The sequence below is a fragment of the Astatotilapia calliptera genome, chromosome 6, assembly GCF_900246225.1.
Source record: "Astatotilapia calliptera chromosome 6, fAstCal1.2, whole genome shotgun sequence".
NCBI lineage: Eukaryota > Metazoa > Chordata > Actinopteri > Cichliformes > Cichlidae > Astatotilapia > Astatotilapia calliptera.
In genome coordinates, this window is record NC_039307.1 from 28,649,150 (window position 1) to 28,662,769 (window position 13,620).

Consider the following 13,620-nt stretch of genomic DNA (forward strand, 5'->3'; position numbering starts at 1 on the left):
TTATTTTCTATATGAATGTATGCACACAAACCATGTACATACATGGATATACACATGTAGGTTTACATAATAAGTAAAGTGAGATAGTCAGTAGTCTTTTACTGGTCATAATTGTTTTATACAGGTCATTCCTACTATTCAGTTTGAAGGTAGTAAAGTTTTAAAAACAAAAAGAGGCAGATTTTCAATGATTTTTTGATTTTATCTGAAAGACGATTTATTAAACTGTTACAGAAACAAACTCACAAAGCCCACAACATTATTCTATAACAATTTTGCCCAAATTCTCCTCCCTGTTATAGGACAATCTCATCTCTGTGTCTAAGTGTTCAATGTACAGTCAGTCTTATATTTTTGTAAATATGAAAGGGAAAAATGTCCCTGACTTTGCTCAAATATAGTTTTCAGAGTGTGATAAACAAGTATTTTCAAAGAAAAAGATTTATTTTGATATTTGATGTAATTTTAATTCATGTCTTTGAGATTAAAAAGAACTTTTATTAAAATGTAATCACATTTTTAAAATTATTCCATTCTGTTCATTTTCTCCCTTCAATTAACAGCAAAGATATGTATAATATTTTTTTATTTTATTTAGTTAATTTTAAAATAACACAGGTAAAACGGGGTGCACAGAGGAGAAACAGTGGACAGGATATGACATCACGTCCCAGTCATTCTTAATTCACCGTTTTATCAAAGGTTTGCATGTTTCTAACATCTATTAATTAAAAATGGAAAAATAATAACTTTTTAAAAACATTACTACTGAACTTCTTTAAATTTCCTTTTTACATGAACACCTGTAGCTTTTGAGTTTGTTACCAAAGGCCATACGTATAAGCAAGTAAAGATTTTATGATGACTTCATTTTTATTTATCATAACTAAATATTAAAGAATGACAACTGACGATAATTGCCATTTATCTTGTACAAACATCTATTGTATGTATGTCATAGAAAGTGGTCTAAAATCTTTAGTTTGCATGTGTGCTTTTTATAATGAATATAACATGTTAGACAAATCACAAAGTTACTGTGTTTGTTTTGCGTGTCTATGTGCTTGTGTGCCTAAAAGCGTGTGTAATTCTTTGTCAGCCTCTTGAGAGCTGACATATTGCTGCTATTGATCTTTAGCCCTAAAATCAACACAGAAGCCTGGATACTGATGACAGGCAGACCAGGGGAGTCAGGGTTTCCTGATAACACACACACACACATTAAATAATGCTCTACATGCACATATAAACAGAAGCAAGACACGTATATACAATGTTACAGTGCAAACCAGGTCAAATTGGCCTTAATCTGTGAGACAACTGCAATTATTGTGCAGTTTTCTGTGAAGAGTGTATTTCCTTTTTGATTTCAAAAATTCAAGTTTCAGTTTAAACTTTATCTGTAAGTACCAACTTAGAGCATATTGCAAAACTTAATTTTTGTTGTCTTTGTTTTTCTCTTTGTGTTTTTAAAGGAGTCTTGTTCTGAAGCAGTACCAGCCTGGTTCATAGACACAGACTAAGCCTAAGTCAATAATCAGTAACAATCTCCACTGATTAAAGCTTTTAGTCCAAGACTAGCCTTAATCCATGTCTGGGGAACTAATGATTCATGAGTTAAGTTTTAAGTTAGAAAAGCACATGGGTTTATGTTGGTAGCTTTTTGGAAAAACAGCACTGAAAACAAACCTACTTTTGTCTTTGTGGCCATTATTTTAGGTCTATGTCAAACCGAGAGGCTGAACGGCATTTTATGGACTTCACAATTGGTGGTGCAGGTCTTTAAAACGTTACTTTAAAACTATGTGATATGACATCTGGTATCTGAATATCTATTTTAAGATCTTTTTGAATGAATAAGCTCAGGAGGCCAAATCCCGACACAAACCAGGGAAGTTGTAAATCATAGAAAGATGGTGCAACACCGTAGAGTTTGTAGTTTTTGTATATTGACAATAAATGATAAAGTATCTCCTCCCTGTCAGCTTTAATTGGTTGAGTGGTTTTATACCATGAGATGCTAACAGCTAACCTGCTTATCAGTTTATTCCTTGAGGGCACTCTGATTTTCTCTGTTTTACCCTCCAAGTCAACCAGCGGCCGATGGCGCGTTACTTGGGTGCTTTAAAGAATATTACACTGTGTCGTTCGTTAGGGAGAGTGTGTCTGGCCAGCCTGTGTGTTAGCCTGCTGTCGTAGGGGGCATGTGGTGGGCTGATGGGGGTTCAAAGTGTTCCCCTTTAAAAGTCAAAACAGCATGTGATTTGATTTCATGCTCTTTTATCCTTTAACTAGCCTGATAACAGGGACGGAAAAAGGCAATGATGTGTTTGTGTCCGCGTCTGGATAACAAATCTCCATCATCCCCTAGCAGAGGGTCCATTAGCTTCGGCCCCCCTCCCTGGTTGCCCAGTGATAAAGTAAACAATGTGTGTTTGACCAATCCCGCGCGCAAATATTTGTCCTGGAAGCTGCCTCATCCGACGCCAGTCACACACACGCCTACTGGCGTGTGCGGAGGTATATATACAGGGCCGGTCCTGGAGGGCACATCGAGCAAATCCATCAGTGACCCAGGCCAGACCTTTATTCTTGGACAGACACTAAACCTGGCAGCTAGGTAAGGTAAGGAAACTCAATATAAGCGTTTTATCCTTTTTTTGTTATTCCCAATCAAGTTCTTACTGTCCCTCTTTCTTCATTCATCTCACCAGGATTAGAAGCCGACATGGCTGCAGGTGTCATCAGGAACTTTCTCATCCAGGCTCCGACTCCGGCCTACTTCCCCATGATTTTTCAGCATTCTCCGTGTAAGGACGGTGCCTATGAGAAGACGCTGCCAGAGAAGCCAGAGGAGAGAGAAGACGAAGAAGAGAGACAGGCAGATGAAGACGAGGAGGACGAAGAATCTGAGGCTCAGGAGGAAGAGGAAGAAGGTTTGGAGGAGGTTTTCTTAAACCCCGCTCACCATGCTCTGGATGTGACCAAGCAGCTGCTGAGGTTCGCCGACGTCATCAGTCGCGATGTGCAGCGCTATTTCGGTCGCTGCTCCGGTGACCGAGAGGCGTGCGACATCTACAGCGACTCCATCTCCATCACCACCAGTGGGCGTCTGCGTTACTATGACGACCTGATGAGAATAGCGAGAGGAAGTCCTGAGATGCAGGAGAACAGCTTCAGGGCCTGTCCTGAAGAGCAGAGAGCCGCGGCTGCAAAAGGCAACAGCAGTGGGCTGGGGCCCCTGGCTGAACTGTTTGACCTCAGGGCCCCGAGCAAGGGCCGAGGCCAACCGATGATCAAACGGCACCTGCCTCTCAGTTTCTGGACCGAGCCGATCCACAGCTGCCCTCTGGTCACTCTGAGTAACACGCTTGACATCGCACACAGGACCGGCGCCTCGCCTTCGCAGGACCTCACACGCACGGACGAGAACGCGCACATGCACTATAACGTCCCAGCGCAGCACGACATGCACACCCTCGACAGCGCTCAGCCAGACTTCAGCGACCTGTTGGCAAACTGGGATCCAAACCCGGAGCTCACTCACACGCTGACGGAGAACACAAACATGCAGCACTGATCACGCCACCCTCAGCCTGGGACTGAAAAGACTCCACTTATGATCCTTTTACAAATACAGTTTTCTGCAGTTTGAAAGGGTCGAGACAAAGAACCTGCCATCTGAGCAGAGTGAGATTTAGTTTAATAAAAAAATGTACCAGGACCCACTGTGTCCTCTACTACTGTAACATAATCGGATGTGAAACTGTTACGCTTTATTTCTGTTGCATAACATTTTGTAGAGCTGCTGTTGATATTTTATAAAATAGATTCATTAACATGAGTGTTGACTCTTTGTTGCTGTTATTTACTCCCTAATTCACAGTTTGGATTTTGTCAAATATGGCTGTGTTGGGTTGAAAAATTAAGTTTTTCTGAATAAATCCATCATCGTTTTGGTCATGCAGTCATGGAGCTGTTAAAAAAAGAAGTTTAACTTCTTGTTCTGCCACATGGTTGCACAGGTGCACTCCAGGACGCTGTAACATCCCTGCTGTGTGTGGCTACAGCATTGGGTTACAGGTGTAAAGAAAACACTACTCACCACACCCATCATTTATCTCACGGTATCTCTATTGTACATAGAAGCTGTCCAAGGTTAAACAGACGGGCAGCAACACAAACTTTTCTTTTGCAGCTGTTTCCTGGAGTGAAACCCTTCACATTAATGCGCAATTTACCTTTATCTGCGAATCGGTATTAGAGAGACGACAGGAAACTAAAAATGGAGACAGAGAGGATGCTGGAAGCAATGACCTGCTTCTTTGAATCTCAGAGCAACATTGAGAAACCTGGACGTAGTTCAATAAAGTTCCAAGATAGTCATTGAGTTTTAAAGTTATAAACAGAAACAGATGTGGCTTCCACAGCACGTCTTTTGTCCCGTCTCCCTCTCATCAACCCCAACCGGTCACGGCTCCCCGAGCCTGGTGCTGCCAGAGGTTTCTTCCTGTTAAAAGGGAGTTTTTCTTTCCCACTGTTGCCAAGTGCTTGCTCATAAAAACTTTACCTTACAATATAAACCTTGAGATGACTGTTGTTCTCATTTGGCACTATATAAAAAAAACTGAATTCAGCAAATAAGTAAGACTTTTCAAAACATACGTTTTAGAGGAACACAAAGGTTAAAAGAAAAGAACCTCGCGGTTGTTTTAAGAGCTCAAACTTCAATCTCAACTTTTGAAGCAAGTTTTAAAATCCTGAAAACAGCTGGACAACCTCTGCCTGTGGAGAAAGACTCGGCGCTGTGAGCCGTGCGTATGTGAGTGTTACATGTACTGGTTTTAGATTAACTGAAGCGCACATCGACACGCACAGTAAAACGCAAAGCATCTGCATGACAAAGATAGCACTATGTTGACAGCACTCAGCTTCAGTGATATTTCACGTTGCTAGCTTGAAGAGAAAACAGAGAAACTTGCTATCTTTCTTGATTAATGGTGCTGTGGATTTAAATTTGAGGTCATGACAGGGGCAACTGTGGAAAGTGGTCTCTGTAGTTTGAGTAAACATAAAGGGTGTGATAAATGGTAAGAGTTGTTAATCCACTTGTTAGTATCACTGTGGGAGTTTTTAGGTAAATGAGGGTTTGATAAGGAGCAGAAAGAGGAGTTAAAGTTAAAAGCGTTTTAATGCTACCACGTGGTGTATGGGGAGGTCTATTTAAACGCTATAAACAAAAGAAACACAAACACAAACATACGAGTAGGTGTACGTGTGATCAAACACAGCAGTCGATCATCCAGTTTACCCAATTCTGAATCTACAAGGCATCGTTTGATTGGCCGAGACTGGAAAGTTTCCCCTACAGGCGTGACGCCTGATTGGATGACAGGGAAGGCCAGTAACATTCTGACACACACGCTTCATCTTAGATAAATAATCGTACAAAGAGTAAAAGACACATGCATTGACGGTCACCTACACCTAAGCACAGGTACCAGAGCAGCTCAGACAGAGACGCAGACATGAAGACTCACAAGCTTTTGTTCATAGCGCTGCTGGGCCTGCTGCTGTGGGCCTCCTGCACGCAGGCCGAGGACAGCACTGACAGCCAGACAGAGACGCAAGAGGAGACGTCTGAGGAGGCATCGGAGGAGACAACCGAGGAGGCGGAGGAGGAGGCAGAGGCACCAAAGAAAGAGAAAACAACTGAGATAGAGGAGGAGAATAACGTCATGATCCTTCACATCAACAACTTTGAAAGAGCCCTCAGCGAGAATCAGTATTTACTGGTTGAATTCTGTAAGTGGGATGTCTTATATCCTGGAACAAAATCCTGATTATTATGATAAATGAGCTCTTTCTCCTTCTTTAGATGCCAGTAATAACTTGTGATGAATTTTCCCTTATCGCTTTGTTCTGTCTTCAACACAATTGTTATTAAATTTGAGTTGCTTTTATGCACAAATAACATCAGTGACAGCGAAGGTTGGCATAAGGCGCCACATAAAGAAGAACTCATAGGTAAGTTGTGCAGATTTTATGTAATAACATGAAAACTAAAATGTAAAATAAGCATTAATGCTCCTTGTTCATCCTGGGAACATAATCTAATCTAAACTGATCAAAGAAGGTTAGAAAATATGGCAGGAAGTGAAAAGATTATCTCATTTTGCTGGCAAGGAATTTAAAATTTGATCAATTTACAAAAGAGAGAAAATCTTTCCTTTCCCAGCCTTTAACAGCGCCGAGGCATTATCGCACACGTGACACGTCCTGTCCAGGTGTTGTGCGGGTTCAACTCTCCCACAGATGAACTGAAGCGGAGAGGCCAGGACGAGGAAATGAGACATGGGGGAGAAAGACGGAGCCCAACTGCCACTTTTCTATCAGCTGCTCATTTCCATGAGTATCTGGACAGGAGCTGCTGATAGCAGCAGAGGCCTGCTGTGGACAAACCCCTGTAGTGTCTCCCTCTGTCTCTCACTCTCTCTGGAGTTCTCTGGAACTTTCATTGAACTGTGTGTGTTCATGTGTTTTTATATGTACTGTAGATGCTCCTTGGTGCGGTCACTGTAAACAGCTGGAGCCAATTTACGCCGAGGCTGCCGAGAAGCTGAAGGAGGAGGAGCCGGAGCTGCGCTTGGCCAAAGTGGACGCCACGGAGGAGAAAGAGCTGGCCGAAGAGTTTGACGTCGGAAGCTTCCCCACTCTGAAACTCTTCATCAATGGAGACCGCAAAGAGCCTGTCGAATACACCGGTGAACACACACACTTATACACAAACACAAGCAGCTCTTTATGCATCATCAGTGAACATCATCACCTGATTGTGTATAGTTTGCATTTTTCCACCTCCCAGCACCTTCGAGGGTTATCATCTATTAGTTTGCACACTGAACCAAATGTGCGTGTTTAAACTACTGTGTAACCCAGTTGGTGTTAGATATTTTTTAATTATTATAATTTTTCTGAGTCTTTGTGTGTCAAAGCTGTGGTTCCCACAAAGGCCTGTGGGATGGGTACTGAGTAGAGCAGCTGACCCATATGCAATAAGGGTTGGAATCTGCCTAGAGGTCTTTACTGGTCTTTCGCTCAACTTTATTACAATAAGAATCTAATGTGACCAAAAATTGTATTTTTAAAAAGTAGCCCTTCATCAGCATCACTTCTCACATTAAAACATGTTGAATTGAACTCATGCTACACTTTTTAAAATTAAAATAATTACTGTAAATTCATTTTTCCAGCAAACAGTCCAATCCAGCCACTGGACAGGTTTGGAAATGTTTTTTAGATGACAATTTGGGGCTTTTAACTTTTTTTCTGCTAAAAACCTTCTCCAAGGCTATTTGCACTTCAAGTGTAATTAAGTGACAGATAAACAAACAAACAACAGTAACGTTCTTGTTTTTTCACTATTGACTGTAGAAATAAATGGGTCCAAAATTTTTTAAAAAAGGTATTTTTTGGGAATTAATGACACTTGTGTGCTTTATAATTACAGGACAGTCTGCACGATAAGCTACCACAACTTTTTCTGTACTTTTACACATTTATTTCTTACAATTTAAGACAGATTTGTTTCATTTACGACAGCAAACTTTCTATTCATGTATGTGTTAGTCCGCATAGGGAAATAGTTCCTCTGCATTTAACCCATTCACCCAGTGAAGCAGTGGGCAGCCACCAATGCAGCGCCCGGGGAGCAGTGTGTAGGGACGGCTCAGGGGTACCTCAGGGTAGCCGTTCAGTGGAGTTGAACCCCCGACCTTCCGATCATGGGGCAACCACTCTACCTACTGAGCTATCCCTGCCCCCTCATTTAACTACACATTTAGCAATATGCAGTTAAACCTCTATACTGACCGATTACTTAAGGTCAAAGCTGGGTTGGCGGTATGTACCCCTCGATATAAAATGACTTTGACTAGCTGTTTCAAATATTTACCCATAACCTTTTAGCTAGTACTAAAAATAAAAGCTAGCTAGCAATTCCAACATTTATTAATTAAGCCAGACTTTTAGCAGATATTACAAATACCCATTACTTTCTGACTGTTCCTTTGACTGCCTGTTTCTACTCTCTTGTTATCATTTCTGCTCAAAGCTGAGCTACAAGCTGATGTTGGGCACTCTTTGCTTCAAAGCACCTGAAACAGCCGCTTTATATCGACCTTTTCTCTGCAGGTAAGAGGACGACGACGGGGATAATCCAGTGGATGAAGCGTCGCACTGGCGCCGGTGCTGAAGCCCTGGAGTCTGCAGATTCTGCAGCTCAGTTCATAGACGCCCATAACATCACTGTAGTGGGATTCTTCGAGGTCTGTCCTTCTGTCGAGGCTAACATTAAATCATGCAATCATCTATGAGTGCTCGTAACTCCATGCTCTCGCCCTCTCCTGCAGAGTTTGGATAGTGAAGCTGCTCAGGTGTTTAAGGAAGTTGCTATGGACTTGCCTGACACAGAGTTTGGAGTCACAGCCACTCCAGAGGTTTTCCAGAAGTATGAGGTGAAAGGCAGCTCCGTGGTGCTCTTCAAAAAGGTACAAATACTTTGCAGATACTTTGCTTTGCTGCCATCTAGTGTCCGGAGATGGTGACTGCGTGTTCCTGTAAATTATTTATCCTATTGACCATGAAGAGAAAAAACATCAGAAAAAGAGACTGTGACATATAACAGAATCAACTTCTTTGAGTCTATGAGTCATTTCTTTGAATAACTTCACTATAAAACAGATTTTGATGAATCAGTGAGAATATGACAAAATAGTTGTAATAATCTTTGTATTTATTTAAAAGGGAATATGCAACCTGGTAGGTTGATATTATTTATAGATAATTAAGAAAAAACAAACATAGAAAACCATTTAAACATACTGTATGTGAAAGAAAAAACGTACACATGAGGTAACAAATCAAACATTAAAACCACTAAAACTGAATTAAAGACCAAAACACATTAATTACTATGACATTTATGGATTTGAGAGGGTAGATTATACAGCAACTACTGTGTTATAGATGTGGAGAAAGAACGCACAGAATTATGAACCTTAATCCTGCAGGTGTAATATTTCAAGTATGTAAGTATGTAAAATGTAAATGTGTGTGTGTGTGTGTGTGTGTGTGTGTTTGCTAGTTTGATGATGGCAGAGCAGACTTTGTGTTGTCAGAAGAAGGGAAGTTGGACAAAAACAACATGACCACCTTCATCAAGCAAAACAGCCTGCAGCTGATCATCCGATTCAGCCAGGAGGTAACGCACACACCAGTGAGCAGACACGAAGAGAAAACTGCAATTAAATTTAAAAAATGATAGCATAATACTGTGTGTGTGTGTGTGTGTGTGTGTGTGTGTGTGTGTGTGTGTGTGTGTGTGTGTGTGTGTGTGTGTGTATTTTCAGGTAGCAGACAAAGTCTTCAACTCTGGCATCAACGTGCACTGCCTTCTGTTCATGAACTCCACAGCGGAGAGTCAGATGAGGCTCCTGGAAAAATTCAAGGCTGTTGCCAAGGAGTTCAAGGGAAAGGTAACTGTCCTGCTCTGTGTGTGTGTGTGTGTGTGTGTGTGTGTGTGTGTGTGTGTGTGTGTGTGTCATGTGGATCATTACAATGTAAGGTGAAGACTTTGTTTCATCAGTGCTTCGTCCTCTAAACTGTTGGAAATGTGTGTGTGTGTGTGTGTGTGTGTGTGTGTGTGTGTGTGTGTGTGTGTGTGTGTGTGTGTGTGTGTGTGTGATACAGCTGCTGTTCATTCTGATAGACGTGTCAGAGCCCCTGTCACACGTGCTGAGCTACTTTGCCGTGTCCAAGGACGACGCCCCCACGATGCGCATCATTAATATGGACACAGGAAAGAAGTACGCCAATGACTCAGAGGAACTGACCATAGACTCACTACGACAGCTGTGCCAAGAGGTTGTGGATGGTACTGCAAAGGTACTACAAATGCAGACAGTCCTCACCTTCTCAAGTCTGTATGTGACTGTGAATGTTAGGTTAAAAGCACTTGGAGTGAAGTAATGTAACTAGTAAAGTACTGTAGAAGTACGAGTTCTTCTAACTGGTCCTTTTTTCTTCTGCAGCCTTACTATCGGTCAGAGGATATCCCAGAGGACTGGGACAAAGGACCAGTTAAAATCCTGGTGGGAAAGAACTTTGACTCCGTCGCTCTGGACCCGACCAAAAATGTGTTTGTGGAGTTTTGTAAGTCAAATCCTGGACAGGGATCTTGTGAAATCAGAGCATTCATTTATTATTCAACTCAATCAAATTTGCAGTGAAGTTTGCCAACATCACTTTGATCATCACTTTTCTCTGACTTCAAATTCATTAGTCCTTGATTTAAGCTGCTTCGCTAAATGATTTTTAGAGTCCGGCACCGGAGTTGCTCCGGTGTCTCATCTTACTTTAATGAGCCTACCTGTGAGCAGGATTTCCGACATCTCAATAACTTAAAAGCGAGTCCTGGTCTAATAGGAAATTTGGCAGCTGGAACCCTGCACAAACACCGAGGATAGACATTTCCAATGCAGTCTTTAAACCTTTGACAAGAAAAATATTTGCATATCCACCAACAGTGGATTCAAGGAGGGAAAACTCCTTGAATTTACTACTTCTGAACAAAACATCCTCTCAAGAAAGCATGGAGCAAAGGCTGTAGAGTCTATAGCATACTGAACGATTTTAATGTTACAGAAACTACAGAAGAGGACACAAAACAAGCACTAACAGAAGTAGATTAAGCTATTGAGTGAAGGAGGTACTGATATTAGATGCAGTATCTATATATGATAACATTATCATTCAAGTCTTGTGTTAAAGCTGGAGAGAACTCAAAGTGAAGCGACAGGAAGCAGAAGCATGGTCAAGCAACATTTATTTACAGTTTACCAAAGAACATCATGAAGTGTTTGAGACAGAGAAGCAGAATGAGCTGGTAAAAGGATTGGAGCTGGCAGCGTGCACACAGAGCGAAGGCTAATCCGAGCCAGTGAGAGCAGAGAGGGACACTCAGACACAAGTAATCTGTGCAAGCTGGAGACCAGAGGAGGTCCACTCCAGGAGTGGATCAGCAAGGAATTAGCAAGAGGTTTAGTGAGTGGCTCGAGGAACTGAACGGCTGATTATGTGATTGGGCAGCATGCTGGAGCTAAGGACCGGTATTTGAGGCACAGATGATTGCAGATGATTGGCAGCTGGAAACTCAAGCCACCAAGCAACTGATTCCACTCCTGTAATCAAAGCAGGGCATGTGGAGAAAGATCCGGATTTGGGAAAAAGGCTTAGCCTGGAGAAAAAGTAGTATAAATTCACACCTGTTCTTTTTATATGTTCGAGGCATAATTATGCTGTGGCTGTCTTTTAATCTTTTAATCCTGCCAAAATTTGCTTAAACGTTGTCTTGCACACACTGAACAGCTGATTAGAATTTGCTGGCCAAACATCAATGCAACCAGTCAAGACTACAGCCACAAAATGTCTAATAAAATAGCATTTTAAAGCCAGAAGGTCGATGGTCACCTGTGCTTTGCCATAGTGTTGTTCTTCAAAAACACTTTTTTGGCCAATATTTGGCGCCATACGCACACAGAAGCAGAGGGTGAGACTGTGACGATATTTCACCTTCAGTCAGATGCTGATCTGGTGATGCTGACCTTTTGTATCCACCGATTAATAAATTCGTTCAGCGTCTGCACTGCACGTATCTTGAGTCTGGACACAATCAGAAGTACATTCCAACTTTAGTATATGGATGGAGTCACACAACTGCAAAAAGGTAATATTAGTTAGCAACAACCAATCCTAAAGTTCATGCCAGGCTTGCGGCAGTTTTTCAAATTCTTCATTCTGTATTTGGTGGTGAATAGATGAACAAAAGTAAGAAACGCAAACAGAGAAGATAACATCACATTTATAGAGGTATGATAAAATGAACATGATATCATGAAAATTAACAGAGCTGGGGTTTATAATGGATCTACAAAAAAACACCATCTAGATGTTAGTAATGCAAGTTTCATTCAGATTGGCCCACCCATTAAGGTGGAGAAAGGGCACATACTCTGTAAGAAGATTATTGTTCTCACTTAACACAAGTAATTGTTAACGTGGCCATGTCACTACTCTAAAGTCATATGGGGCAAGAGCAGTAAGACAGGCCAACAGCTCAGCTGGATTTCTAAAATAAAGAACATACACTATGTGGACAAAAGGATTAGGAAACGCCTTTTAATTCAGGTGCTTTCAGTTTCATTGCCACAGGTGTATAAAGTCAAGCACTTAGCCATGCAGTCTGCCTTTACAAACATTTATGAAAGAATCGGTTCTGTAACAGGATGCCATCATAGCAACAAGTCAGTTTGTAACATTTTCTGTGACATCTATAAATTCCACGATCAGCTGTAAGTGTTGGTAGACCACGTATAGTTCATAAAAGACGCCAACTCTCTGCTGACTCAGTAACTGCAGAGCTCCAAACCTCTGTCATTAACATCAGCACAGAAACTGTGCACCAGGAGCTTCATGGCATGAGTTTACATGTCGAGCAGCTCCTGTTGGTGGAACATCGTGTTGGCTAAGTTCTTTGGTCCATATAATGTGTGTAGATTAGTATGCACCAAACAGGGAGTTGGCATTAAGGGAGTTAAAGTTTATTTAGCTGAACTTAAGGTAAGAACCTCCTATCCTTCCACATTTCCTTTAAGCAACGAAGCAGATCTCTAAAATGGTTATTCCTCTGTGTTTACTGTAACATACAGCTGAAATAATCCACCTTTCATTAATTCATCTTCACCAACATTAGAATGACGTTCCTTGTATGTGTATCTCTGTGTGTCTGAGTGTAGATGCTCCATGGTGTGGACACTGCAAGGAGTTGGCTCCCATCTGGGATCAGCTTGGTGAGAAATATGCCGACCATGATGACATCATCATAGCCAAAATAGACGCCACAGCCAATGAAGTGGAATCTCTTGACATTAAGAGTTTCCCAACACTCAAATACTTCCCAGCTGGTGACAAAGAGGTAAACACACACGCGCGCACACACACACACGCACACGCGCGCACACACACACCTCTACACACTGCATTCTTTCCTTTTCTCTCAGGTGATCGAATACACTGGAGAAAGGGACCTGGAGACATTTTCTAAATTCCTGGATGGTGGAGGAGTTTTACCTAAAGAGGAAAAGGATGAGGATGACGACGACGATGATGATGATGATGATGATGATGATGAGGTGGATGAGAAGAAGGAAGCCGACAAGGCTGCTGGCGATAGCAAGGTTTGTGTTAACGCTGCAGATTTATGCTGTTTTTCTTTTAAAAATAATCCACAGTTCACACGTTTTCCTCTTTTTCAGGAGCCCAATGAATCCGCAGAGGAAAAGACCAACAAAACATCCAAAGATGAGCTGTAATGTCACTTTTTGGCCAATCAGGATCAACCTAGCAACTTTGAATTTTCTTAATAAAAGTGATACAGGTTTAAAGTGTTGGCTTTGTTGTGAAAAAGCTTTAAACTTTTTGTCTTGATGCTTGCTTCTTTATATGTCTGTTGAGTGCTTCACACGGCTGAATTTGAAACGTTCAACACAGACGGTAATATTT

The 13,620-nt window shown here is 41.6% G+C and overlaps 2 protein-coding genes across 2 annotated transcripts; both read left to right on the forward strand.

Annotated features, from left to right (window-relative positions):
- Window positions 1–2,728: 2,728 nt before the first annotated feature.
- On the forward strand, window positions 2,729–3,580 carry percc1 (proline and glutamate rich with coiled coil 1). The gene has a single exon (XM_026169431.1). It carries the CDS (start codon window positions 2,729–2,731, stop codon window positions 3,578–3,580), a length of 852 nt encoding a protein of 283 aa, XP_026025216.1.
- Window positions 3,581–5,472: 1,892 nt separating this feature from the next.
- pdia2 (protein disulfide isomerase family A, member 2) lies at window positions 5,473–13,532 on the forward strand. Its single transcript, XM_026171517.1, has 11 exons — window positions 5,473–5,805; window positions 6,558–6,764; window positions 8,194–8,327; window positions 8,412–8,549; window positions 9,146–9,262; window positions 9,411–9,536; window positions 9,751–9,945; window positions 10,092–10,212; window positions 12,855–13,033; window positions 13,119–13,295; window positions 13,374–13,532. The coding sequence occupies exons 1-11, from the start codon at window positions 5,529–5,531 to the stop codon at window positions 13,428–13,430; spliced, it is 1,728 nt and encodes a 575-aa protein (XP_026027302.1). The 5' UTR covers window positions 5,473–5,528; the 3' UTR covers window positions 13,431–13,532.
- Window positions 13,533–13,620: the final 88 nt, after the last annotated feature.

Coding starts and splice junctions, on each gene's coding strand:
- percc1 (XM_026169431.1), top strand. CDS start 2,729: ATGGCTGCAGGTGTCATCAGGAACTTTCTCATCCAGGCTCCGACTCCG.
- pdia2 (XM_026171517.1), top strand. CDS start 5,529: ATGAAGACTCACAAGCTTTTGTTCATAGCGCTGCTGGGCCTGCTGCTG. Junction 9,537..9,750: donor CCAAGGAGTTCAAGGGAAAG/GTAACTGTCCTG, acceptor TGTGTGATACAG/CTGCTGTTCATTCTGATAGA. Junction 13,296..13,373: donor AGGCTGCTGGCGATAGCAAG/GTTTGTGTTAAC, acceptor CCTCTTTTTCAG/GAGCCCAATGAATCCGCAGA.